This window comes from Ciona robusta, chromosome 12 (assembly GCF_009617815.1).
Source record: "Ciona robusta chromosome 12, ASM961781v2".
Classification (NCBI taxonomy): Eukaryota; Metazoa; Chordata; class Ascidiacea; order Phlebobranchia; family Cionidae; genus Ciona; species Ciona robusta.
The window spans coordinates 872,975-900,461 of NC_143246.1; the positions used below are offsets into that span (position 1 = coordinate 872,975).

The 27,487-nt window shown below is 35.4% G+C and overlaps 2 protein-coding genes and 1 non-coding gene across 6 annotated transcripts; 1 reads left to right on the forward strand and 2 right to left on the reverse strand.

Moving 5' to 3' along the window:
- The first annotated feature begins 306 nt into the window (after positions 1-306).
- Positions 307-11,331, forward strand: LOC149726108 (lamin-B2.L-like). 2 transcript variants are annotated; one of them, XM_089889543.1, is made up of 11 exons: positions 307-465; positions 1,087-1,273; positions 3,115-3,251; positions 5,914-6,044; positions 6,641-6,792; positions 7,373-7,543; positions 7,784-7,909; positions 8,713-8,933; positions 9,298-9,412; positions 9,739-9,822; positions 10,519-11,331. In XM_089889543.1, exons 1-11 carry the CDS (start codon positions 437-439, stop codon positions 10,561-10,563), a joined length of 1,398 nt encoding a protein of 465 aa, XP_089745669.1. In that variant the 5' UTR covers positions 307-436; the 3' UTR covers positions 10,564-11,331. The 2 variants fall into 2 exon arrangements, with proteins under 2 accessions (XP_089745669.1, XP_089745670.1); XM_089889544.1 differs by lacking the exons at positions 307-465; positions 1,087-1,273 and adding an exon at positions 2,841-2,980.
- A 742-nt stretch (positions 11,332-12,073) lies between these two features.
- On the reverse strand, positions 12,074-12,145 carry Trnaw-cca (transfer RNA tryptophan (anticodon CCA)). The gene has a single exon. It is a non-coding gene; the product is annotated as a tRNA-Trp (tRNA).
- Positions 12,146-16,954: 4,809 nt separating this feature from the next.
- Positions 16,955-27,487, reverse strand: LOC149726110 (uncharacterized). 3 transcript variants are annotated; one of them, XM_089889524.1, is made up of 20 exons: positions 27,358-27,487; positions 26,860-27,002; positions 25,900-26,024; positions 25,118-25,232; positions 23,615-23,798; positions 23,163-23,311; positions 22,722-22,890; positions 22,114-22,187; positions 21,659-21,812; positions 21,242-21,349; positions 20,932-21,072; positions 20,595-20,668; positions 20,157-20,310; positions 19,738-19,845; positions 19,426-19,566; positions 19,089-19,162; positions 18,647-18,800; positions 18,230-18,337; positions 17,749-17,858; positions 16,955-17,352 (listed from the first exon to the last, which is right to left on the reverse strand). In XM_089889524.1, exons 3-19 carry the CDS (start codon positions 25,964-25,966, stop codon positions 17,751-17,753), a joined length of 2,082 nt encoding a protein of 693 aa, XP_089745650.1. In that variant the 5' UTR covers positions 25,967-26,024; positions 26,860-27,002; positions 27,358-27,487; the 3' UTR covers positions 16,955-17,352; positions 17,749-17,750. The 3 variants fall into 3 exon arrangements, with proteins under 3 accessions (XP_089745650.1, XP_089745649.1, XP_089745651.1); XM_089889523.1 differs by lacking the exon at positions 27,358-27,487 and having other exon boundaries at positions 26,860-27,290; XM_089889525.1 differs by lacking the exons at positions 25,118-25,232; positions 25,900-26,024; positions 26,860-27,002; positions 27,358-27,487 and adding an exon at positions 24,059-24,499.

Below are 27,487 nucleotides of genomic sequence, written 5' to 3' on the forward strand. Positions count from 1 at the left end.
ATTTAAGTTGATATGGAGCAATAAAAAGTTGTTTTTATGACCCTGAATTCTTGATATAAATGCAATATTTACCAAGGATTTAGATCCACAAGGTGTCGACCAAGACCAGTAACCGCATTTGCCGCCATTTCTGACTCAACAATTTTACGACAATTATATTTCGAAGGTTACGATGCGGCGTGTTGTGTACATTTGTGTGGGAATATTGCTTAGGTTTGGTATATAAACGTTTAGTTATGTATAATACTATGCATTGCGCGTTTTACGAATGCCATTTTGGCATTAATTTTGACTTTTCGTGCATGAAAAACTTTTTGTCGGCATTTCGTGTGTTTTTTTGATATAAATTTTACAATTTACATTGCATTTATAGCAATCAGGATCCTTGTTTTTGAATACTTTAGCTGAAATAATTTCTTGAGATTATTTTTGCACCATGGCAACTCCAAAACAGCAAACCAGAAGGTATATATATTGCATTTTACAACTTTGTTTCAATAAAAGTTACTAGGCCTATGTGGGGTAACGCTTTAGCTGGTGTCTGGTGACCAGTAAATTTTATAGAAATGTTCTTTGAAATAGAGATTGCCACTCCAAGTAACGGTGCCAGTAAGGAATCCCCCCCACCTTATTTGCTATAACCACTAACCCCCTAACCTAGGGGTCAGTGGTTAGCAAATAAGGTGGGGGGCGGAGATTCTTCACTAGCACCCCAAATCCCACAGTTTTGCTGATTTGTCAGAAAATCTGCACTAATTTTCTGTAGTTTAGTGCGAAAATAATATTTTCAAAGCAAATCTGAGTAAATAGATTGTGAAAAGATATCATTGACTTGATTATTAGACCTTGCAGTTTGGTGATGTTGTCCTGCAGTGTATGACAACTACACATTGTTATTTTTAGAGAGTTTCTAAATTAACTAAAAAAATAAAGTTCCACAAAAAGCCTTACAAAGTTACAAAGGTAGTAACTTTTATGCGGGCATGAGGTCTATAAAATAGAACATCCGTGTTATAACGACTGTCGCTGCTCTGCCATGCGAGAATAAAAAAAATTCATAAATTTAAATCACTTAATATTTTGCAGCAGAGACAAGGAATGTCCCTCCACCCCTCTCAGTCCTTCAATTTCATCACGCAAAGATGAACGGGACCAGTTGGCAAACCTTAACAACAGGATGGCAGCTTATGTGGAAAAAGTTCGTTCTCTTGAAACAGAAAACTCGAGACTTCAAATCAAAGTTACGAGTTACGAGGAGACGAGCACTCGTGAGGTATTTTTGGATATTTGCTTTTGTTTTAATTATTGAGTTATTAAGGGCTTATTTAAGCTAAAGTTTTAGGTTTTTTCTAATGGAGGTTTTTTAACTTGGGCTGTTTGTTTTTGTTTTTAAGTATTTATACTTACACACTTATAATATAAAACCTAATGTTTTACCACAATAAATGGGCTTTTTTTATTTTCCGTATTTAGGACCTAAAATATTAAATTTGAGATTTTACCACCGCCACAGGTGCAAAACAATAAATTTTTGAAAGTAGTGTTTTGGATATTTTGTTTATCACATTTGAAATAGTTTAAAACCATAAATTTGGGCATATTTTGATAAAAGTTTTTTAAAAGGTTTGTTTAGTTACACTAGTATCCGTGGTGCTTGCCATAAATGGGCTGAAAATATTTTTTTCTTTTTACAACGGCTTTTATGTTTACTGTGTGTATAAACATAGTTGTTTTATGGCGATCACATTTAGGCCAACAAGCTGCTGTATCATTGACCTATATCTTGATTAGTGGCAAGAGTTTTATGAGTTTGCCATTCATCAAAAATAGAAGTATTGCTTACTAGTAAACAGTTACGTTTTTGTTATCAAATATATAAGGGTTTTAGAAAATTTGGGGGCTAAAGAGATAATTTTTGGGCTTTAAAATTTTTGGGAAATTTTGAGCTAAAGTTACCTTATCATTATGTTTCTATAAATTAAAATACACAGATTTTTCAGCGCCAGTCAGAGTGAACTTATATCTTGAACATTTTGTATGGTGCCTAGGAAAATCAAACAAATACCCAAAATCCCCCAAACCTTTCTTCTGTAAAATATGAACAGCTTTACTAGGTTGCCATCGTTTTAATGCATTTCAAGACATGATTACAGCATTATCGTTTATGTATATTATTTTAAAAACAGGTAGGCCTATTGCCTTGACATATTCAAAAATATATTTGTATAGACATATATATACCATACGTGATAAAAGTGAACCGAGAAATAGGTTTTGAACCAGCTTTTCAGGCCTTTGTTAGAACAATTGTTTCAACTTTCATTGGCAAACTGTTACATTGTAAACAAGTCGTCTTACATTCATTGTCTGCTTTGTTCTCCTTTTGTATTTGTTGTATGTTCCTATAAACAATGGGTCGGCGTACCCTCTATGGATTGTATTATATGTTGTATTATGGTAACCTGATTGTTAAGCAACTGTAATTGAGTGTAAACTTTGTAGTTTAGTAACTGAAGTGTCATTTCTCTTGACGGATTTTTAATCTTAATCAATATATTAACTTGTGAATATGTGGCATAGCTGGTTTATTGATTAAGTTGTGTTATATTTAGTGCAGAAATTTATGTAAGTATCATTTAAATGTTTTGTTTTATGCACTAGCATACCAAGTTTAAACTTAAGGGAGCTATGCTATGCATTTTTACAGAAAGCCAAAGTCTCAATAATAAAGATAAACCTCTCGGCCTCCACTATGCTATAAGTTTTTTATGGTGTCTGGCGTAATATGTCAATCTAATTTTTGAAACAAGAGTGACATCATATGTTTTAACACCCTAGTTTTAAGCCAAAACAGCTTTTACTTTGCTGTTAGCAAGCACAGTTTAAGTATGTTTCATTTGCTGACTAGTTAATGAGGTTCATGTTTGAAGACCATTGAATAGTCTGCTGTTTTTGCTATCCGGCATAAAGTAATATGAATGTAAGTAAATTGCTCCTAATAAAAATCTGGTAAAAAAAATTTACCAGGAGAGCTATTTAGTACTTTAAGTATTGGTATATAATGTGTTTAACTAAAATTTTGAACAATTGTAAACCCTTAACCACTTTGAACAGGTGACTAGCTTAAAAGCGATGTATGAACGTGAAATATCAGAAGCTCGGAGACTTCTTGATGAATTGTCAAAAGAAAAAGCTCAACTCCAAATTGAATCCAATTCATTTAGGGAGAAATGGGAAATTGAATTAAACAAGTACGTAAATTATTTTGTTATTAAAAAAGGTAATTTTATTGTGTTTTTGTTTAACTGAAGAAAATTTTTTTATTCTGTTTTATTTTTTAAAGCAAATTATTTTTTGTGGTTTTGGGATCCTTCTCATTTAGAATGTTGTGCTAATGTGTCTGTTTTACGGTGGTGTATGCAATGCACTGTTCGTATACAACAGTGAACATAAAGGTCACCGAGTGTACAGGAAGTTATATACCTTCGTACAACACCAACAACAATATGTGCGGTGTTATGTTTCATTTAATAACCATTCTTTCATCCAGGTTACTATGTAGTCGTATTACAATGTTAATCAATCATCATATTTATTGGTTAACGTTAATGGACCAATGTTGAAGTACTCTATAATAAGAACCGAATATTTTTTATTATTTATAATATTTATGTTGATTGCAACTATAACTTCAGGTCAAGTTTTCATAATTTATTATTAAATATTTATCTTCACATAGAATTACAATGTATCAACAAAATAACAGCATTTTATTGAATCAAATGGTCATGTGTAAATACATTATAAATATAAGTGGGAAGCGGCCATTTAAGTTGGTTGGGGCACCTACTACAGTGGTTCACATTCACTAAGCCTTTTAAGTTTTGTTTTTTTTTGTTTTATTATATGCAAAATGAAGTTTAATCTGGAAAAGAAACTTTTTTATTTATGAGAGATAGTTTGCATTTATGGCAAATTGAATGTTGGTGAAAGAATAAATCTTACTTTCATTTCAGCAAAAAAAGCAATTTTGAAAATAGCAGAATAATTAATGATTTTGCAGCAAATAACTGTAACGTGTTAAGACTGAAACAAGCGGTTGTTTTGTCATTGTATTAGCGTAGTGACGTGTTTTGTTTACTTTATGCTAAAATTGAGTTACGTAGTTTTTTTACTCGAAAAACGGCGACCACATTGTCGTTGACCTCAGCGATAAGTTCATTGGCTAGTTTGGTATTAACGCGGGAGTTCGCGCCACGCTGTGTGACGTCATAATACTGGAATGTAGGTCTCTGCTATCGCTGCCGTTTTGGGAATAACTGGTGTCGTTTGAACCGCATTTATTTTACGCGGGTTCATATTACGAGTTGGCGTGTGTTTAAAGTATAAAGAAGATTCTATGTCATAATTTAGGTCTTTAAATCGCTGTTTTCAAAACCAGTGAGTGTTGAAACCAGTGTTTTACAGTAAGTGTGTAAACGCTAGTAAAATGAACCGGTATTATTACATAATGTACCCATATATTACAGCATACGTTGTATTACACGCACACACTGTGTTTACCTCCGCCACACCCAACTTACATAAGAATGTCTCAGTGAATCACTCGTGTGTAACAGACGCTAACTGCTCCAATAAACGTCGCCAAATAAAAGAGACAAATGTTTTTCTCCTTATAGCGCGAACCGGCCGGTGTCGTGTAAAATTTGTTCCGAGTGCTTTTACGAATGCGCAAAACAAAATGTAAACTTTTAATTTAAAGCCAGCGACGCGCAATAGAACCCGGAACACATTTCATGCCGGAACAAATTTTACACGACGCTGGCTCGATTTTCGCATGAACTGTAATTGTGACGTCACAGACAGCGTGTTCGTTTCCCGCCGTTTTTCGTGCGCGCGAAAACAACTGCTCTGACGTTACTGACAACTGTCGAATAGTGATTGTGACGTAATAAAGTCTCTATTGCGTGCAAACAATAAGTTTGATTTTGTGGAAAAGGATTAATTTAAGATTATTTTACTTTTAATTTCTGTTACAAAAATTACCTTGTATACTATTGCCTATTGGTAATAGCAATTAATTGTAAAGTTAAAATGGGCTCTACTGTTATAACCTTGAATGTTAAGTTCCTATCTGTTTGTAGAACTAATGTACAAATATTGGTTTTGCACACACATTATAACATACTTATATACAAAGCCATACTTAAGGTGATTGTTTATGAACATGGTTTGTTATCTTATATAAACATTGTAACTTGCAAGGCGCCATAGCTTGCTATACTTAATATGAATCAGCAACTTATGTCATCATATTTGTCACTTTTAATTCAATTATCAATATTATTAAATAACCTTTGAAAAGATATTATCTATTGCTTTACATTTAGTGCTTTAGTTTCACCAAGGGGTTATTTTTTTAAAGTTTTATGTATGGCTGACAACCTGAGAAAATAGATAACATATATGTGACCACTGGGTTGGAGAAATTGCTGTTAAATGTTTTGTCCAAAAACACAAACCCACAAAATAGTAGCGGCATCAAGCCCCGAACATGTAACTTCTGGGGTAGAAGCATGCATGTTATAACCCCTGCGCTACAGCTGTTTTATTGCTAAGAAAACAAGTTTGGTCATTAAATATCTCACATCGCAGTTTCTTACATTTTGCGATTCTTTATAACCTTAAAAGTTAAAGAAACTTTGAGGATCAAAGTCTCATGTGCACTAGTTTTTTATCATTAAAATTAATTCCAAAACAGTTGTGTGTCACATTGTAGGCAATTACTCCAACCCAATGGTCATTAACAGGTTGTCTAAATTGTCAGCCATGCAGAAAACACTCCCCCCCCACAATTGGCAGCAAAGTTATTTTTAAGTTACATTTGTTTATTCATTCAATTTATTTCCACAGAGCCAGTGCCCTGGGCCATGATAACGCTGTGTTGGAAGGAAAGCTGAAAGATTCAAACTCTCTTCTGTTTTCTAGGGAAAACCAGTTACAGTGCGCCAAGCGCGAGAGGGAGGAAGCTGTTGAAGAAGCTGGTACATAGATTGTGTATACCTCATGCTCACTGTTGAGTTATAACATCGATGTCTTTTTATACACCAGACACACATGGTGTATTCATACACCTCATGCTTACTGTCGAGTTATAACATGGGTGTCTTCTTATACACCAGACACACATGGTGTATTCATACACCTCATTCTCACTGTCAAGTTATAACATGGGTGTCTTCTTATACACCAGACACACTTGGTGTATTCATACACCTCATGCTCACTGTCAAGTTATTACAGGAGTGCCATCCTATACACCAGACACATGGTGTATTCATACACCTCATGCTCGCTGTCGAGTTGTAACATGGGTGTCTTCTTGTACACCAAACACACATGGTGTATTCATACACCACATGCTCACTGTCGAGTTATAACATGGGTGTCTTCTTATACACTAGACACACATGGTGTATTCATACACCTCATGCTCACTGTCGAGTTGCAACAGTAACACGAATGTCTTTATAGGTGAAACTTATCTTCAAAACTTAGAAACCTATGAGTTATAACAGAAGGTGTGAATCTTAGCGCCAATCTTTGCAGAATTCACACTTGTTTTTTTCTCTGTTTCCAGAAACCTTGCGATCGAAACTAAACGACATCCAGGTTGAATTGGAAACTTCACAGAAAGCATTGGACACAGAAACATTAATGAGAGTTAACTTTGAAAATAAACTTCAATCTTTGAAGGAAGAATTGGAGTTTAAAGAAAAGTTGTATCAAGAAGTAAGTAGAATGTTTTGATGTAATGTATATTGTATTAGTTGCTTACAGCAGTGGATTTGATAATCTTTAAAACTGAGGCTGAGAGTGTGAAACACTACAGCTCCTGGTAAACAAATCTCAACTTAAATTATATTTCTCTTGAAATAAATATTCAAGAACACATTTGTTCTAAGAAAACACGTTTATTCTAATATTTGCCAAAGATTTCTCAAAACGTCAGTAGTTAAGATTTAAAAGAAGATGCCTCATGATGAGGCTCGCTGTAGAACCTTGGATTTATGCCAGAGTTGGCTTAATACAGCAATTTAAAACTTTGTATTGGTTAAAATAAAACTTTTAAAAAAGATTCGCATCATTTTTGCCTTATGCTGGAAAAGATTTGCTGAAAAAAAAACAATAAATGTTAAAGTTAGCTATATATATATAATTATCCATTTTTTTAATTTTAAATGAGTATGATAAATGTAGAAATTTTATAAAAAAAACATTTTTAACAAATATTTTAAAAAAAATTCTATATATATATATTTATATATTATATTTAAAAAATATATTTTTAACAAAATCCGCATTTTTACAGGAAGTGTCTGAGATACGAAAGCGTCACACGCTAAGTGTTACGGAGATTGATGAAAAAGTGAAAGGGGTTTATGAGAGTCAGTTCGAAGTGGCCCTCATTGAACTGAGAGATCAACAAAACGCCGATCTTGAGCAAATGAAAGAAGATTTGGAAGGACAATATTCGTCGAAGGTGCGAAGAAAACAACTAATAATATTTTAAAATTTATCGTTCAAGCTCTTTGCAAACCTTGAATCATCCGCCAATGCCAGCGAGTAAATTATAAAAAAAATCACACTTTAAAGTAGCATGCCTGGTTGCTTGTGCAGGTGATAACATAGTAACATACTTCAAAGAATAATTTATAAAAAATTAAATATTCTCTTGTTTGCGCAATAACCTTGTAATTATTATTCTATTTCTGTGTCACAGATCGAAGAACTTAAAAAGAAGCTTGACTACGTGCGTAAGAGCACCATGAAGGGTTCGGAGGATTGTAAAGCTGCCGAGATGAAAGTTGAGAGGTTGCAAACCACAATTAAATCATTGCAGAACAAAGTAAGTCAAGCTAAAACATTAAAAAAATAATATAAATAAAAAAATTAAAAATAAAATAATAATTAAATTAATATTTATTAAACATAGCATAAAAGATTATCAAAGATTAAATTGATTAGCCTGTTATTGTGTTATAACATTAATTATATTTATCTCTTTCATATAATAGCGAAGATCAAATTATTTGTTATAACATAATTTATATTATTCACTTCTTTGAACACAGTAACGTAGACCCGATCCTTTAAAACAGGAAAGTGAATGGAATTAGCAGCTGGATTTTTAAAAGCGTGGAATATTTTGGTCGGTGCTGCTGTTTAGTTACATATGTGGTAACTTAAGCGCGCACGAGGTGTATGAAACAGAACACCCGTGTTATAACGACTGCCGTTGCCCCCCATGCGATAAATAAGTTACATACGTGGTAACTTGTAAGCTGGCAGGAGATGGCGCAAATCTCGCTTAACCCCCAGATTAATATACCAGGTATCAGAAGAAGTTAAGTTGCATGAAGATATGTTTATCAAACTGAAGCATCAGGTCGGTGTGGATTATTTCATGACAGCTCGAGTATCTAGGTAGTTAGATAAAGCAAAGGTGCAGAGATCGAGGCATTTTGTGGGTTGGTCAGAAATCAATTAGGAGAAAAACAGTAACTTGGTCCATCATCAGTGTAAAGTAGACTACTATCTAAACTTTAAATTAAAAAATCTATATGTGTATCTACGAAAAATATACATGCTTTTCACGGACCCCTATAATGGCAGTGATTGAATTCCCCCTAACTTTGTGTTTATGCACAGAACAACAATCTAAACAACCGAGTTCAAGACTTGGAGGGACAAGTAGCAACCGAGCGTGAGATTAGATTCTCGGCCGTGTTATCGATTGAACAGCAACGTGATGAAGCGTTGCAGAAGATCACGACGATGGAAAAGGAATATTTGGAACTCATGGATCTCAAGATTAAACTTGACCACGAGATTGGGGTTTATAGGAAGCTGTTGGAGGAAGAAGAGACAAGGTGATGTTTAAAGAATAAAAACTTTTGCCAAACACTCACATACTCAGAAAATTTTGATTTTTGAGAGAAATTTTTACCAAGTCAATGTTTTGTCTAATTTGCGCCCGAGTGTGCTTACGATCCAGAATAAAGAAACATTCTGTTTTTCTCTCTAAAATGTAGTTGCTTCTACTCACAATACATATGATATTTTAAAGCATTATTTTGTGGTTGAAAACTTTTGCGTGTGTGGTCTAAACAAGGTTATTGAAACAATTGGGCAGAAATTCGGTCGTTTTAAAACGTGTTTCACAAAATCGTTCATGGAGAATTTTGAAAAAGCACAGAAATAAATTAATCTTGTCCATTCCTTACTTACCTGCAGGTTAAACTTGAGTCCGAGCCCTCATGTGGACGGCTCCGATTCAAAACGACGATCAAGACGTAAAAGGAAGAGGGTCACCACTCAAAGTGAATTGGCACAAAAAGCAAAGAAACAGGTATGCGATGGTGGTTATATACCTGTTACATTTGCATCATATATGGGTGAGGTTCTATAGTGAGGCATGACATGGGTCAGGAGTTGGCCCATTACCCCAACATTGTATATGCACATTCTATTCTATATGGGTGAGGTATTACAGTGAATCTTGCTACGAAATCAGAGTTGGCTCATTACCCCAACATCGTTAATGAAACATATTACTTAGACAGGAGCAAATACTTTCATAACCCATTTAAAACAGTATCAACCTAGAATACATATGAAATAAAATGCTATGCACGCAAGTGTTTGTATAACTTTACATTGATTGTTCCCTCATAGGAGATTGCGAGCGCCACTTATTCAAGTGAGACGGTCATCACTCAGAAGTCGGTGAATGTTGGGGAAGATGTGTTGCATCAACAGGTGAGATATATATAGTAGGGTGGGGGAGGATGTACCGTTACTCCCATATACTGTTATTCATTGTTTAAAACACGATCAGAAAATTTCGATATTATGTGCTAAAGGTGTCCCATCTTTCCCCGCAGTACTAAATGCTGTTACTGCTAGCCATATTATAGGGGACATTTTGACAAAATGAGTTTTCCATAGTTTTCCAATATATGGCTAAATGGGGTAAGATGGGATGTATTTTTATTCTCCTCGTCCCATTTAGTAGAAAACAAAGAATATTCACAGAAATATTTAGGCGTATTCGCGCGATTTATGAGAGCGTCGTGACTTAACTTGAATAGAAAATATAGAGTTTATGTGCTGGTGGTATCCATCTTACACCTCAGTGGTATATATGTAACTACATTTTATAGAAATCATATTATAAGTTTGAAGGTCAGCTTCTGGTCAAATAATTTTACCTTAGTTCTAATCACAGCAACATTTTCTACACTGCAGCAAGACTTAGTTAGCAAGAAAAATATATTTTATAAAATCTTTGTTGCCCCAACATTGTATATGTACATTCTATTCTATATGGGTGAGATCCTACAGTGTGGCACGCCATGGAACCTGGGATTTAGGCCAGAGTTGTCCCATTACCCCAACAATGTACTACAATGATTGTGGGAACGACAGCAAAATAATCAATTTGTATTTTACCAGGATGACCCCGCCCCCGAGGGTAACAACTCATGTTCAATCATGTAATTTCTATCTTGCATTCCAAACATCAATTTGTAGCAAAGGAATCGATATCTTAGCAGCTAATATAATCAAATGCTCTATTTGTGCAGTTTTATAAAGACATTTTTCCAGAAAACTTTTCTACAAATTTAGCCACGCAAAGGTTTTATGCAAGAACCTGTTTTTAGGTACGACAAATTACAGCAATTGTTTTCTAATGGTTGATTTACCTTCTCATAAAATTTTCTTTAATCAAAAATGGAATTTTTTCCTTCAGTTTTTTGTACATAGTATCCCTTCATGCCTTTGTGTCATTTTTTCATTCCCAAAGCCACAATAGTCAGGACTTCTCAACCTAATTTTTCGCTGCCCAATAATTAAACTCATTTTTAGAATACATTTTGCACAACTTTTTGTAAGCATAAAATAAAATTGCTCACTTTTACAATGACACAGCACCACTGTAGTAGGCGAACCAACCAAACCAACACGCGACGAACTTTTTGTTGCAACCAAACGGTTTAAACAACTAAATGTAAAAATTGTTAACCTCAAAAATGAAAGGTTGAGAAGTACTTAAGTAAAGTCATAGGACATCGCACACACTGCCTATACCCAACTATAAACACAACTGTATACCCATTGTATATAACCCCCTTGTATATTAAATGCATGCATCTTACTTTCTGCAGTCAGAAATGCTTTGATTTGATAATAACGTAGTTTTTACTCGGGTGACATTTATTTAGCATCATGAAACTGCGAGAATACATCATTCGTTTTTGACACGAATTTGTTATTTGTATGCAATGTTTAAGTTGTTTCAAGGTTATATATTCAATCAGTTAATATGTAATACCATAATCCCTATACCATTTTGCCCTGAACATTCTTCTATGCCAGAGTGCAGGGTTTGAGGCTCGACGCTGCTAGTGCTACCATAATGCGTGCACTTAGCAACAATTAACGGCTATTGCTTTAATTCAGTTTTTTTGATTTTGGAAAAGTTTTTGGTTATACAGTATCTGGCTGTCTGACCTCACAAAATTTGTTCGTAAACAAAGAATATTTACAAAAATATATTACCAACTTATGACGACTCCAAAAGAACGTTGTTAATTGTTTAAAACCACGATCAGGCAATATCTGATTTATGTGCTAAAGGTGTCCCATTTCCCCCCACATTACTTATATACATATACAAGAGGGTGGGGGAAGATGGGACAATTTTTAACTGTGCTTTCTTGTGTAGTAAACAAAAAACATTCAAAGAATTATTAAATCGTGTCCTAATGATTTAAATATACCGTTGTTGGTTGTTTAAAACACGGTCCGGATATTTTTATGTGCTAAAGCCTAAAGGTATCCCATCTTACCCCGCCTTAACCGTATATATAACTACAGATTCTATATTGTATTTGCGACATTCGATTTAACATGAAAAACATATTTTATGAAAAAAAAATATTCCTGTAGTTTTTAATCGTTGTTGAGACAAAACTAAAAGATTTTGTACAAACTGGGCAAAATAATGTGACCCCGACGTGATTTGAACACGCAACCTTCCGATCTGGAGTCGGACGCGCTACCGTTGCGCCACGGAGTCAGTTACAGACGTGTGGTCGAACGCAGACTGTTATCGCGTGTTATGATTATGACATGATAGCAAAATGAACAAGCGTGTGTTCAGAAGATATAGAGTAGAGTGGGGGAAGATGGGACACCTTTTATCTATATTTTCTCGTTTCATTAAGTAGTAAACAAGGAATTATGAAACTGTATCCTCACGACTCCCATAGACCGTTGTTAATTGTTTAAAACACGATCAGGATGTTTCGATATTATGTGTTGAAGGTGTCCCATCTTCCCCCACCCTACTATATAGTTTCAAATGTGAAGATTGTATAGTTTTCGTAACTTAAATTTCGTACAATCTGTAAGCGAATAACTATCATTGTATTATATTGTGACTTGATTGTCTACTACTTTACTACGTGTTCACGCAAGTCGCAAAATTCCGGCAAAATAATTATTGCTGTAATCTTCACAATCCGCTGTTACTTTAAATATATTTCAGTGTTACCTGATGTTAAGTTACTGCTTATTAAATCCTATCACGAAAATCGCAAACTTGTTTTTATAAAGGCAGCACTGAGCGTTTTTGTAATTCTCGCGAAATTGAATCAGCATTGCTGCGCCGAGAATTCTCAACGTTGCTTCCAGCAATTAACCAATCAGCTCCCAGCTTTCCACGTGATCAGCACATTTCGTTTTGCGCCTGTGAGTTTCGACAGAAGTTTGTTATTTTAGTTTGGCACAATTTTCTAACAGGGTGTTAGTGGTCGAAAGTTAAATGTAGTTAAGTGAGGGCAGTTAGGTTACGTAGTAAAGGCTTGTTTTAGCACCGAATATGCAATATATAAGCAATATATTGCATTTTTTTATATTATTTTTTAAAGTATAATTTACAGCTGGCTATATGTAAAAAAAACAATAAAAGTTGATTTATTTGAACCTACACGAAGCAATACAAACCAAAGTCTTGTGTTCAAATCACACCAATGTTATCTCGCTCACGAAAGAAGATGCCTTGAGTGACAGCCGCCGATGCAGCTTTGGATTAAAAACGTTAAATGTGAGTTTGTATTTATTAGAACCGATTGTTTTATTATATTTATTATAAAAGGAAACGTTTATATATAGCAGGGTGGGGGAATACGTGACACCTTTATAGCACATAACATGCAAATTTGTTAATCGTGTTTTAAACGATATACACAACCGTCAATGGAAGCCGTGAGGATACAGTTTTATAATTCTCCGAAATCTCTTTACTACCAAATTGGACGAAAGTTTTTAAAATTGATTGAAATGGTGTGCCATCTTTCCCACCCAGAACAAGATAGGTTTGATGTTGTCCTAAAATTGAAATCGTACAATTACTTGTGGTTCATACTGGTTTCCGTGTGTTAGCCCAATATATGTTATAACCTATCATCATATATTATAACTTATAAGATACCGAGATTAAAAGTTTGGGAAAAATACGGTAATATTTCAAATGTTTTGTACCTCGAGTTTCTGGTTTTACTTACTTAACCGATATTGTTTTCACAGTAATCAAACATACAAGAAGGAAGATATAATAACTCCAAAACGACATCTACAAAGTTCGTAACCGCACAGCTGACCTGCCTAACCGAACCGGTAAGTGCAAACATATAAATAGTAGGGTGGGGGAAGATGGGACACCGTTATATTCTATTTTCTTGCCCATTTGGTAATAAACAAAGAACATTCAAAAAATTGTTAAAACTATATCCTCACGGCTCTCATATACCGTTGTTAATTTTATACGAAGTATAAAACAAGTTAAATCTGACGTTTTATTACTTTAACAGAAAAGATACAAGGACGAAACAAAAGCTGAAGAACGAAGATGGAGCCATAGCATACCCAGACTAAGATTTATTCTTAGTCGATGTAAATACTAACTTATGTGAGCTGTAGCATAAAAGTCCCTTGTACTTATTGAATGCTTGTTTAAAATTGGATGTTTATGTGGTACACTGTGTGTGGGGTGGGGAAGTATACGGAGATCAAAATATTAAAGTCCACCTTTGTACACGTTAGTAATGTAACGTGGTTGGGATTCTCGGGTTTTATTTTTCCATGTATGTGTGTGTAAACAACCTGCATAAGAACGGTGCGCGCAGGTCAGATTTCTCTAACTTTAACCCATACTCCTGGTGTCACTTATCAGCAAGGCCGGACAGTCGGCATCAGATAGGTAGAAGTGACATCGCTATAACTAAGGATCGCTGTTAGGAAGTTTTAGTTAGACAGAACTGGGACACTGCACCAGGCCGACACAACACGTGTCATTGCACCCAGGCCTATACAGCAGACCGTCCTGGTTTGCGAAAACCTTCTTACACGCCGGTTGGTTAAAAGTCCGGTCAGCGAAAGCTGGTGGGTTCCAACTGCAAAACAACTAGGCGCCAAACCCGCGACCAGGGTAGGGATTAAAAATTACTAGAAATGTCAGCCCCCTGTTAAGCCCCCTAAAAAACACTAACCAATGAACTTTTTTTCAGGTGTCAGTTAATGTTGTCATTCCTTTTTTGAAACGACAACAAGCGCGAATATGCGACGCAAACTCGACGTTGTAGCGGCGGATAAAGGGATTCCGAAGATCACTCGGTTCGATCATTTTTGCGTTAAAGCAAGATATAGTTAGCTCCCAAATCCGTTCTTATGCAGTTTCCCCACTTCGTAAACAACTAGTTATTGCGACGCGACGGTTGGCGGCGGTGAAATAAAAGGCGGTTCTAAATATTTATTATTGTATTGGCCCATAGAGAATGCTGTGTTGCTGTGCTTATTGTATGGGGTGGGGTATGGTGGTGTTGGGGGATTGTGGTGTTTATTGTATGTATTGACACACACTTACACTACACGAAGTAAACTCCTATATTCTGATGAATCCATGGTGTGGACATTTAAAATCTTTCGGGATTTATTACGTCACAATGACAATATTACTGGATTTCAATAAGTTTCGCAGTCACGAAAAATATGGGTTACTTGTGTATTTAGTAAGACGGGGAAGAGGGGACACCTTTAGCACATAAAAACCAAACAGCCTGATCGTCTTTTAAACAATTAACTACGGTCTATGGGAGTCGTGAGAATACAGTTTTGTAATTCTTTGAATGTTCTTTGTTTACTACCAAATGGGACAAGAAAATAAAGTTACAAGGTGTCCCATCTTTCCCACACCCTATACTGTATAATAAACCAAACGTCTCTCAGAATTGTGGCAATTATAAATAGATAATATTGCCAACGCAATTCTTGCTGATTTTGGGTCCTTAAATTGATTGTCATTGGGGCGAATAAGAGGTTTGCATGCGGAGTGTCACTCGTTTTCTATATACGTGAAGTTCGTATTAATTCAAAATCATTGGCAATTCTGCATCTTCTTGCGTTCGGTGCCGATTTTCACGTGATTTTCTGTCTTTTTTAATCGCTGGCGCTTTTGTTTTATTTTTTACGTTGCTGCGCGGAGCTCCGTGTTTGTTTTTGTTTTAATTTTTTTTATCGCAAAATTGCCAATGAAGGGAATTGATTTCGTACAAATGTTATGCGTGTTCGTATCTCCATGCAACCTTTACCAATGATGTGGCAGTGACACTGGGACCTGTATCGAACTATTGCGGGATTAAAAACCAAACCCTGCTTGTCCAAGCATGGTGACTTAGAATACACAGTTTTACACTTCATTCTACACGAAGATGTTTACATACATACAAATATGTGTGTGATGCGAATGGTTAGGTGCTACAGCTCATCCCTTTTATATTTTATATCTTAGTTCATTGGACCAGCCAATGCCAGGTCAGAAGTGTTTGCCGTGTCCAATTTCTTGTGTCCCGTGTCCAATTTCTCACAGTACACCTCTTAACGCGGTAAGCCACGTATAACGATGGTGTGTCAGGAGGTGTAAGTTCAGTTTATGAAACGGTCAGTCCAGTTTGCAGTTCTTGGTTGTGTGTATTGTGCGCGTTTCGCAATCTCGGCGCTTCGAATACTTAGCACCCTTGGGTGGCGTCGATCGCTGCTTAGCGGTCTAAGTAACCAGGTGTAACCAGGGCTACTGGCGAGAGGTCCTGGTAAAAAACCTCCTCGACCACAAGCGAAGCAGCCTACTGGGCGTGGTTGGAATCTTCGATGTAAAGTTAAAATTTAATACATGTAAGCAAATATACATTTTTAGTTAATCGTGTCAACATTTCTTAGATATAGTAATAAAGTGGGGAAAGATGGGACACCTTTAGCACACAATATCCAAATACCCTGATCGTATTTTAAACCATTAAAAAACGATTTACCCCCGTAGTCGTGAAGACACGGTTTTCTAATTATTAGAATGTTCTTTGTTTAATAACTACCAAATGCGATTAAATGAAGTAGATGATAAGGTGTCCCATCTTCCCCAACCTACCATAATGTGCAATTAGTGTATTTTACCGTCAAAGCTATTTGTGAATTGTTACAATATGCCTGCATTCTGCTGCTTTTGCACAAGGTATCATGTAAATGTAATATACTGATTCACTCGTTCAGTAAAAAAAAACACGATTTTCATATAAAAATATGTTTTATAACGGCCAATTTATCCGGCGCCGTATCGCAGTTGGTTAGCGCGCTTGTCTGTAACCCAGAAGTATAATGTTTTCAAGGCTCGCCACTGCTACAAAACACTTAACGGCAATTTCTCCAACCCAGTGGTTATTAATGGGTTGTCCAAATTATCAGCCATAAATAAAAAATCCCTAAAAAAATAATTACTCACAAAGTAATATACTGGGTAACTCGAAAGCTGGCACGGGATGTATGAAACAAGACGGGACACATTTTATTCTATTTGTATTATTTTGTAGTAAACAAAGAAAATTCAAAAAATTGTAACACTGTATTTTTACGACTGCCATAGATTATTGTGAATTGTTTAAAACACGATCAGGATATTTAAATAGAAGCTAAAGTGTCCCGTCTTCCCCCACCCTACCTATATTTAATATTAATAATAGAAACCGTTTGAACTTTACTTTCTGCCAAGCGGTGGAACAATAGGAGCTGTATTTCCAAGCATGGATTTTGAATAAATATTATTTAAAACTTAAGGTTTTTTAAACTACAGCAGTGATTATTTGATTATTTATGATAATAAAAGATAAATACTCTTGGGTACATGTAAATTAAAAAGTGTCCGTGGTCGTTGTCATTTCCGTTCCATCAGTTTACGCTCTGTCGGAAAATAGAGCAAGTTAATTCTAGTTAAAAATCGAAAATAATTACCCAATACCCACAAAGTAACATACATGGTAACTCGTAAGCTGGCACGAGGTGTTAAACCCGTGTGATAACGACTGTCGTTTTCCGGCCACGCAAGGATAAAGTAAGTTACATTCATTCATTCAATTAAATGTGGTTAACATATAGGTGTTATGTACTTGGGCAAGACGTTGTAACATAATTGCTTTAAACCAGTGGTCAGTAACTGTGCAAGTTAACAACAAATGAAAAATACGTGACAAAGTTAGACTTATGATAACTTCTGAATGTCACCAATAAAATAATAGTCCAACTACAGAATAAAAAAACACAAATATTTTTACAAAGAAGTAAAACAACCCAACTAACCATTATAACTGCACACAAGATTTTCCATCATCGTCAAGCTTGTATCCCTCGTTGCAAGAACAAACAACATTGTCCCCAACTACATTACATAGCTGTCCACATGTATCAGGCTAGAATATATTGTTGTTTAAAAAAACAAGAATATTTGTTGTTGGTGTATAAAAATAAATAATTCAACATCGTGGCTTTTGGTTAGTATGGCTGCCTTTAATCCATAGGTTACGGGTTTAAGCCTTTATGGTACAACTATAAGCATTTGTGACCTTGGACAAGACGCTTAACAGCAATTGGCTCCAAACCAATGGCTACTAATGAGTTGTCTAAATTGTCAGCCATACAGAAAAAAAAATTATCCACAAAGTTACATACGGGTAACTCGTAAACGGCACGAGGTGTATAAAACAGAACACTCGTGTTATAACGACTATTGTGGTCCCACCCTGCGAGGATAAACATGTTTTTATTCAATGTATTAGATTACCTTATCACATGTTGGTATAACACGAATTGGTTTAAATGTGACAAGCATTTCACAACCAGGTTGATCCACAGTCTGTACTTCGCGCTTTTCTCTTTTCGTTTCACACTCCTGTAAAATATAAAATAAAATGGCATTCTTAAAAAAAACAAACAATATTTTTTTTAGGTTTGTTTGTCATAGCTTTCTTACCATCTTCTGTTAGAGTGGCAAGGAATGTAATGTGCTTGGAAAGAAGTCAGTCCTTACAACATATTATAGATAAAGCAAACACATTTGGTTGAAAAAGTGACACCGCAATATATACACTTCATGCACTTTGTGCCTGCTTACAAGTTACCACAGATGTAACTCTGTGGGGGATTATTTATTTGGTATTTTTCATCTTTATAGACAAATACATAAAACTGGAACACTTACAGCTCGTTTGCATTGAGGATTTTTCTTGTTGCAAACATTCAAATAACAATGCAAATAAACAAGGTTAGCATTTCTCTGCACAAATCTGAAGTTTCTTATGCCAAAGCGATCACTACTGTCTGTTGCAACGTAGCTCACACCATCAACTGGACATCTAATGTGTTAAATATAAATAGATATTGTTAATACACAATCAATCAATGCTATGTGTTATGTTTAATTCATTTGTTTAAAAACTCTTAATTTTCTAAGTTTGTTTTACCCTTATTTTATTTTAGGAACAAAGCAATGATTCCGCACATTATATGACAAAGCCAAATAGTGTTGAAATTAAGAATGGCGAACGCAGGCTTTAACGGATAATGAAAATAATTATTAATTGTAATTTTAGTCCGTAATGATTTATAAATAGTGTTATAAAAACAAAATTGAATGAACAAACCCTTGTTTTAACAAGTACTTGCGTTCTGGACATTTACCAGCATCCTTACAAGATGATGCATAACACGTATTCCCCTGTATGGCAAACACAAAAAGGTTAGTCATTCTATTCTTGCAACTATTCTATAAAGATGAGGTTTTACAGAATGGCACACTATGGTACCTTGGATTTGGACCAGAGTTGGCTCATTACCCCAACACTCCCAAGCTTGATAATACACAAATGTGATATAAGTTCAAAACTTACCAAGTGAATTAAAATAAGATAACTAAGGTCCATTATGTTTTATGGCCTATGTTGTTAATTTAAACTTTTGAATATAATTTTGGACGCTTACCAACACAATTAGGTCAGTGTTTGTACTATCCAGTCTGGCTTCAGCATAAATTGGATCACCATTGTTCACAGTGGGATTTTGCAATTTAGTTTGAAATGTTGCGTCAGTGTAAAAGCTAGTTGTCACAGTCAATTCTTCCTTCTGAAACAATTAGTTTGTTTTATTTAAAACACAATAATCACCCACAAATTTACATAAGTGGTGACTTCTAAGCAGGCACGAGGTGTATAAAACAGAACACTCGTGTTATAACGACTATTGTGGTCCCACCCTGCGAGGATAAACATGTTTTTATTCAATGTATTAGATTACCTTATCACATGTTGGTATAACACGAATTGGTTTAAATGTGACAAGCATTTCACAACCAGGTTGATCCACAGTCTGTACTTCGCGCTTTTCTCTTTTCGTTTCACACTCCTGTAAAATATAAAATAAAATGGCATTCTTGAAAAAAACAAACAATATTTTTTTTTAGGTTTGTTTGTCATAGCTTTCTTACAATCTTCTGTTAGAGTGGCAAGGAATGTAATGTGCTTGGAAAGAAGTCAGTCGTTACAACACAATTATAGATAAAGCAAACACATTTGGTTGAAAAAGTGACACCGCAATATATACACTTCATGCACTTTGTGCCTGCATACAAGTTACCACAGATGTAACTCTGTGGGGGATTATTTATTTGGTATTTTTCAGCTTTATAGACAAATACATAAAACTGGAACACTTACAGCTCGTTTGCATTGAGGATTTTTCTTGTTGCAAACATTCAAATAACAATGCAAATAAACAAGGTTAGCATTTCTCTGCACAAATCTGAAGTTTCTTATGCCAAAGCGATCCCTACTGTCTGTTGCAACGTAGCTCACACCATCAACTGGACATCTAATGTGTTAAATATAAATAGATATTGTTAATACACAATCAATTAATGCTATGTGTTATGTTTAATTATTGGTTTATAAACCATAATTTTCTAAGTTTTTTTTACCCTTTTTTTATTTTAAGAACAAAGCAATGATTCCGCACATTATATGACAAAGCCAAATAGTGTTGAAATTAAGAATGGCGAACGCAGGCTTTAACGAATAATGAAAATAATTATTAATTGTAATTTTAATCTAATGATTTATAAATAGTGTTATAAAAACAAAATTGAATAAACAAACCCTTGTTTTAACAAGTACTTGCGTTCTGGACATTTACCAGCATCCTTACAAGATGATGCATAACACGTATTCCCCTGTACGGAAAACACAAAAAGGTTAGTCATTCTATTCTTGTAACTATTCTATAAAGATGAGGTGTTACAGCACAGCACACTATGGTACCTTGGATTTGGACCAGAGTTGGCTCATTACCCCAACACTCCCAAGCTTGATAATATACAAATGTGATATAAGTTCAAAACTTACCAAGTGAATTAAAATAAGATAACTAAGGTCCATTATGTCTTATGGCCCATGTTGTTAATTTAAACTTTTGAATATAATTTTGGACGCTTACCAACACAATTAGGTCAGTGTTTGTACTATCCAGTCTGGCTTCAGCATAAATTGGATCACCATTGTTCATAGTGGGATTTTGCAATTTAGTTTGAAATGTTGCGTCGGTGTAAAAGCTAGTTGTCACAGTCAATTCTTCCTTCTGAAACAATTAGTTTGTTTTATTTAAAACACAATAATCACCCACAAATTTACATAAGTGGTGACTTCTAAGCAGGCGCGAGGTGTATAAAACAGAACACTCGTGTTATAACGACTATTGTGGTCCCACCCTGCCAGAATAAACTTATTTATTCAATGTATTAGATTACCTTATCACATGTTGGTATAACACGAATTGGTTTAAATGTGACAAGCATTTTACAACCAGGTTGATCCACAGTCTGTACTTCGCGCTTTTCTCTTTTCGTTTCACACTCCTGTAAAATATAAAAGAAAATGCTTTTCTTAGAAAAAAAACAAACCATATTCATTTGTTGAGTTTGTTGACATAGGTTTTCTTACAATACTCTGTTAGAGTGGCAAGGACAGTTATGTGCTTAAAAAGGTATCAGTCGTTACAACATATTATAGATAAAGCAAACACATTTGGTTGAAAAAGTGACACCGCAATATATACACTTCATGCACTTTGTGCCTGCTTACAAGTTACCACAGATGTAACTCTGTGGGTGATTATTTATTTGATATTTTTCATCTTTATAGACAAATACAACTCAAATACTTACAGATGATTTGCATGGGTGATATTTCTTGTTGCAAACAGTCCATTCACAATGCAAATAGGCAAGTTCGTTTCTACCATATAAAAATTCAAAACTTTTTATGGCAAAGCCACCACGAGTGTTAGTTGCATTGTAGCTCACACCATCAACTGGACATCTAATGTGTTAAATATAAATAGATATTGTTAATACACAATCAATCAATGCTATGTGTTATGTTTAATTCATTTGTTTAAAAACTCTTAATTTTCTAAGTTTGTTTTACCCTTATTTTATTTTAAGAACAAAGCAATGATTCCGCACATTATATGACAAAGCCAAATAGTGTTGAAATTAAGAATGGCGAACGCAGGCTTTACCTGATTATAAAAAAAAACCATTAATTGTAATTTTGATGTAATGATTTAAAAATAGTGTTATAAACATAGTGTTATAAAAACAAAAGTGAATAAACAAACCCTTGGTTTAAGAAGAGGTACTGCTCTGGACATTTACCACCATCCTTACAAGCTGATGCATAACACGTATTCCCCTGTACGGAAAACACGAGAAAAGTTAGTCATTCTATTCTTGTAACTATTCTATATTCTTGTAGTCCAGCGCAGTGGCGTAGTGGTTAGCGCGCCTGCCTGTAACCCGGAGGTAATGGGTTCAAGGCTCGATGCTTTTACCATTGTGGGCGTATGTGTCCTTGGGCAAGACACTTACCGGCAATTGCTCCAACCCAGTGGTCACTAATAGGTTGTCCAAATTATCAGCCATACATAAACAAATGAAAAAAATCCCCCAAAAAATAATCACCCACAAAGTAACAAACATGGTAACTCGTAAGCTGGCACGAGGTGTTAAACCCGTGTGATAACGACTGTTGATTCCCAGCCACGCGAAATAAAGTAACTTACATTCATTCACATTCATTCTTCTATAAAGATGAGGTGTTATAGCATGGCACGCTATGGTACCTTGGATTTGGACCAGAGTTGGCTCATTACCCCAACACTCCCAAGCTTGATATTACACAAAGACAAAGTGATATAAATTTTACGAAGTGAATTGAACCCCTCACCTTTAGAGTTAGGTCAGTGTTTGTACTATCCAGTCTGGCTTCAGCATAAATTGGATCACCATTGTTCACAGTGGGATTTTGCAATTTAGTTTGAAATGTTCCGTCAGTGTAAAAGCTAGTGCCTACTTTATACTTCTTATTTTCGCTTGAGGGTTTTAGAAATAGTTTTCTGAAAATATAAAAGTGGGGTCAGACTTTAAAGCAAATCTTTAATGGCATAGTTTCAGTTTACAAAAAGAGCATGATATTTGCTGGGCACTTTAAACGACAAAGTGGTGTTCTATTTTATACAAGTCACACGCTGTCAACTTTTTGGATATTCACTTCATGCTTGCTTTGAGTTTTAAAAAATAGCTTTTAGAATGTTGTTTTTTTGCAAGAAGTAATTTTTTAAGAATGCTCATTAATTTACAAACTAATTTGTAAATTGTATAAATTTACATGTTTTTTTGGGTCGGGGCAATGTTTCTGTTTCCATTCCTTTGCGATGAGCGATCAAATACACACTGGAATGAGGCCGTAAGGACGCCACATCCTGACTTTAAGTTTGCTTGCAAGTTGTAAGTGGTTCTGATATATCTTGGAGATATCTGAAAAAGATTAGAAATGAAAGAATTGATGAATGAATCCTATTTTTCCTGTCATTATAACACAGGTGTTTCATTTTATACATGTTGTATCTGTTCATGGGTTACCACGTCTGTAACATTGTGGATGATTATAATGTATAATATTAAAACCCAACCATAGGTGCTTTAGTATGACTTTCTGCTATTTTAAGGGTATATAAAACTAAACGTTTTTGATAAAAAATTAATGAAAAAAATTCAGTTTGCAAATATTGAAAAATATTGACTAAAACGAGTTGAAAACCAGAAACATCTTCCACTCACAGCAGATACAGCTCCACAGTTGTAGGGGTTGTCCATGTTAATCTGTGAAACATATCCACCATTTGGGGATTGAACCACAGTTGATTTGCATTCATCAGCAACTGAAGTGGGGTCCTGGTCTTCAGGGGATACGTAGAGGTGGTTGGGTGATACACCGGCTTTAGTAAGGCCACATGCTGGAATACTGGGGCCAGGGGGATGGTTGATTTAATTTGTTTGTGCATGGTATTAATTAATTCTTGTATTTTCGGTGAATGTATGTACAACTTATTATTCTTAAGTTATCATAGAAGTAAATTATTTATCCTGGCGTGGCCGGCACAGACAGTGTTATATATCACAGGTGTTTTGTTCCATGCAACTTGTGTTATGACTTACCACACAAAAGATGGGATTTTTATTTTTGGATTTTTTATTATTTATAAAGTAGGTTAAAAAACTCACAATGGTAAACCACAGAACACAATTGCTCCGATGGTGGCTGCCATTGTGAAGATCAAACTACGACGCACGTAAAGGTTAAACTACGACGCAAGTAAAGGTCAAACTACGACGCAAGTAAAGGTCAAACTACGACGCACGTGAAGGTCAAACTACGACGCACGTAAAGGTTAAACTACGACGCACGTAAAGGTTAAACTACGACGCACGTAAAGGTTAAACTACGACGCACGTAAAGGTTAAACTACGACGCACGTAAAGGTCAAACTACGACGCACGTAAAGGTCAAACTACGACGCGCGTGAAGGTCAAACTACGACGCACGTAAAGGTTAAACTACGACGCAAGTAAAGGTCAAACTACGACGCAAGTAAAGGTCAAACTACGACGCACGTGAAGGTCAAACTACGACGCACGTAAAGGTTAAACTACGACGCACGTAAAGGTTAAACTACGACGCACGTAAAGGTTAAACTACGACGCACGTAAAGGTTAAACTACGACGCACGTAAAGGTCAAACTACGACGCACGTAAAGGTCAAACTACGACGCGCGTGAAGGTTAAACTACGACGCACGTAAAGGTTAAACTACGACGCACGTAAAGGTCAAACTACGACGCACGTAAAGGTCAAACTACGACGCACGTAAAGGTCAAACTACGACGCAGGTGAAGGTTAAACTACGACGCGCGTGAAGGTTAAACTACGACGCACGTAAAGGTCAAACTACGACGCAGGTGAAGGTTAAACTACGACGCACGTAAAGGTTAAACTACGACGCACGTAAAGGTCAAACTACGACGCAGGTGAAGGTCAAACTACGACGCACGTAAAGGTCAAACTACGACGCAGGTGAAGGTTAAACTACGACGCGCGTGAAGGTTAAACTACGACGCACGTAAACGTCAAACTACGACGCACGTGAACCTCGAACCAACTATTCCTTGTTTAAATGGTAAGATTTTTAATCATTTAATCACTGCCAGGACAGCGCCAAACATTATATTATGAAAACTGTATTAGATATTCTACATAAAACAAAAGTAAATTTCATGTCAAACCTGATACTAACTTGGTCCAACCCACAAGTTACACTGACGTCATCAAGTCGATCATTTTTTTCTTGGGTGCGTGACGTCATCGGAGAAACGGGACACCCAAGCTCGTCCGTTTCATCTGTAAATAAAAACTTTAGTTATTTTCAAGTCCTGGTGAAGGCTTAACTTGTTAGTAGTCTAACTTGGCTTATTGTGTGTCTGCTAGGTGTAGCGACCACGCCTCTTTCGACCGATTAAATGTAAATATGTTTTAATGGTATACTTGTTTTTTATCAACTGTTGTTTTGTGGCTATAACTTCCCTTTTTTCGTTTTTTAATATTCGCTATCGCAATTAAAGAGACAAATAAAAGAAACTGTTACCTATTATTGTATATAGTAAAGACTAAATCGTAAAAAGTATTTGTTCATATTTTATTTAGTTGTTATATTTCTGTGCGGTTTAACCTGAAAATACTAATTATGTAGTAAGGTGGGGTAAGATGGGACACCTTTTTATTATTTTTTTCCGTTCGTTTTGGTAATAAACAAAGAACATTCAAAGAATTATAAAACCTTGTCCTCACGACTCCCATAGACTGCTGTTAGTTGTATAAACACAATCAGGTTACTTGGATATTATGTGCTAAAAGTGTCCCGCTTTCCCCCACCCTTACTATATGTAATTTAAACAGAACACGCGTGTTATAACGACTGTCGTATAGCCCCGTCACGCGAGGATAAATAAGTTACATTCAATCATTAAAATATTCATTTATCAGCAGTATGCGAGGTATATAGACTTACTTGCTGTCACATTAAACGGTAATATCACTGCGACCGCAACCAGCAGTAGAAAGACCTGAACATACATATTTGATCCCACTCCTTTGGTAAAGAAATTTAATTTTTTTCCTCAGTGTCCAAGCGGTCTAAAACGTAAAGTTTTCAGTTACACTCTTACTGTATTACTTTTAAGTTACACTCTGAAGAGTGTAACTTAAAGTAATATAGTAGGGTGGGGGAAGACGGGACACCTTTTACCTCTATTTTCTCGCTCCGTTTAGTAGTAAACAAAGAACAATCAAGAAATTATTAAACTAAATGCTCATGACTCCTATTGACCGTTAGTAATTGTTTAAAATACGATCAGGATATTTAGACATTATGTGCTAAAGGTGTCCCATCTTCCCCCACCCTACTATATAATCTAGACAATGTTTATATGTCTAGCAACTACCAGAGCGTTGATTTCAGACTGTGTTCAGACTGTATAATCTAGCCTTTATATATATATATATATCACTTAATTGCTACATCATCGGTTTGTTGCATTCTTTGCACTATTGACATATACAATGGGTCATATACTGTTGCAGCTGCAGCTATATTTCGGGTATAATGACACAAGATGTAACTTTCGGTAAACAAGCGACAATACAATATGAATCACCCTGTTATGCAGCAATTTACACCGAAAATGACGCATGTATTATAAGGTTACGATATATGCTGCAAGTCTTTTCGGTTAAAATGGGGCACAGCAGGTGTCCAATTGCACGACATACGTGGTGGCTTCATCCACCTATTGCACTCACTCGCAAGTTTCTAAGTATGAAACTTTCCTGGTAATTGAATTTAAGAGTGACGTTTATTTGATTGTATATAGCTAATATGTGTCAAACGTAGTGAGAAAATAGATCAACTGCGTATTGCTAAGTTTTTCTACAGTAGTATAGTATATACACATGTTACATATGCAGCTACCTTTGTGGATGTGTGTGTCCTTGGGCAAGATATTTAAAAGTTGTTACTCCAATGTGGTCACTAATGGGTTGTCCAAATTTTCAACCACGTAAGAAAAAGTCACTTCGAAGTAAATAAGCGTGGTAACTTGTAAGCGGGAACGACTATAAAGAGCCGAAAATTTCTAATACAGTATATAGGGTGAGGGAAGATGGGCAACCTTTTAACTCTACTTTCTCGTCTTATTTAGTAGTAAACAAAGAACATTCAAAGAATATTAAAACTGTATCCTCACGACTCCCACAGACCGTAGTTAATTGTTAAAAACACGATCAGGATATTTTGATATAATGTGCTAAAGGTGTCCCATCTTCCCCATCCTACTTTATAAGTAAACTTGTTTTATAATGCGGAACTTTCCTTTCATGCAACGATATATTATTCATAATACTACAAAAATATAGCCTAGTATGGATAAAATGTATTATTCTTCGCTCCAATGCTTTTATATACAGTTACCTTGATATATACACTATTCGATCAAAACTAACTCATATTTAAATACTGTATATTAGTTTGCCAACACATTAATACAATAGATTAACTAAATGGCAAAATTCGGATTTAAAATGACATAGAAATAAACAGT

Excerpts from the sequence above, each read along its gene's own strand:
- LOC149726108 (XM_089889543.1), top strand. The coding sequence starts at position 437 with ATGGCAACTCCAAAACAGCAAACCAGAAG. Across the intron at positions 1,274-3,114 it reads AGGAGACGAGCACTCGTGAG|GTGACTAGCTTAAAAGCGAT; the intron begins GTATTTTTGGAT and ends CACTTTGAACAG. Across the intron at positions 6,045-6,640 it reads GGAAGCTGTTGAAGAAGCTG|AAACCTTGCGATCGAAACTA; the intron begins GTACATAGATTG and ends CTCTGTTTCCAG.
- LOC149726110 (XM_089889524.1), bottom strand. The coding sequence starts at position 25,966 with ATGTATGTTCAGGTCTTTCTACTGCTGGTTGCGGTCGCAGTGATATTA. Across the intron at positions 20,311-20,594 it reads AAGTACTTGTTAAAACAAGG|ATGTCCAGTTGATGGTGTGA; the intron begins GTTTGTTTATTC and ends TTAACACATTAG. Across the intron at positions 18,338-18,646 it reads ATCCTCAATGCAAACGAGCT|GAGTGTGAAACGAAAAGAGA; the intron begins GTAAGTGTTCCA and ends TATATTTTACAG.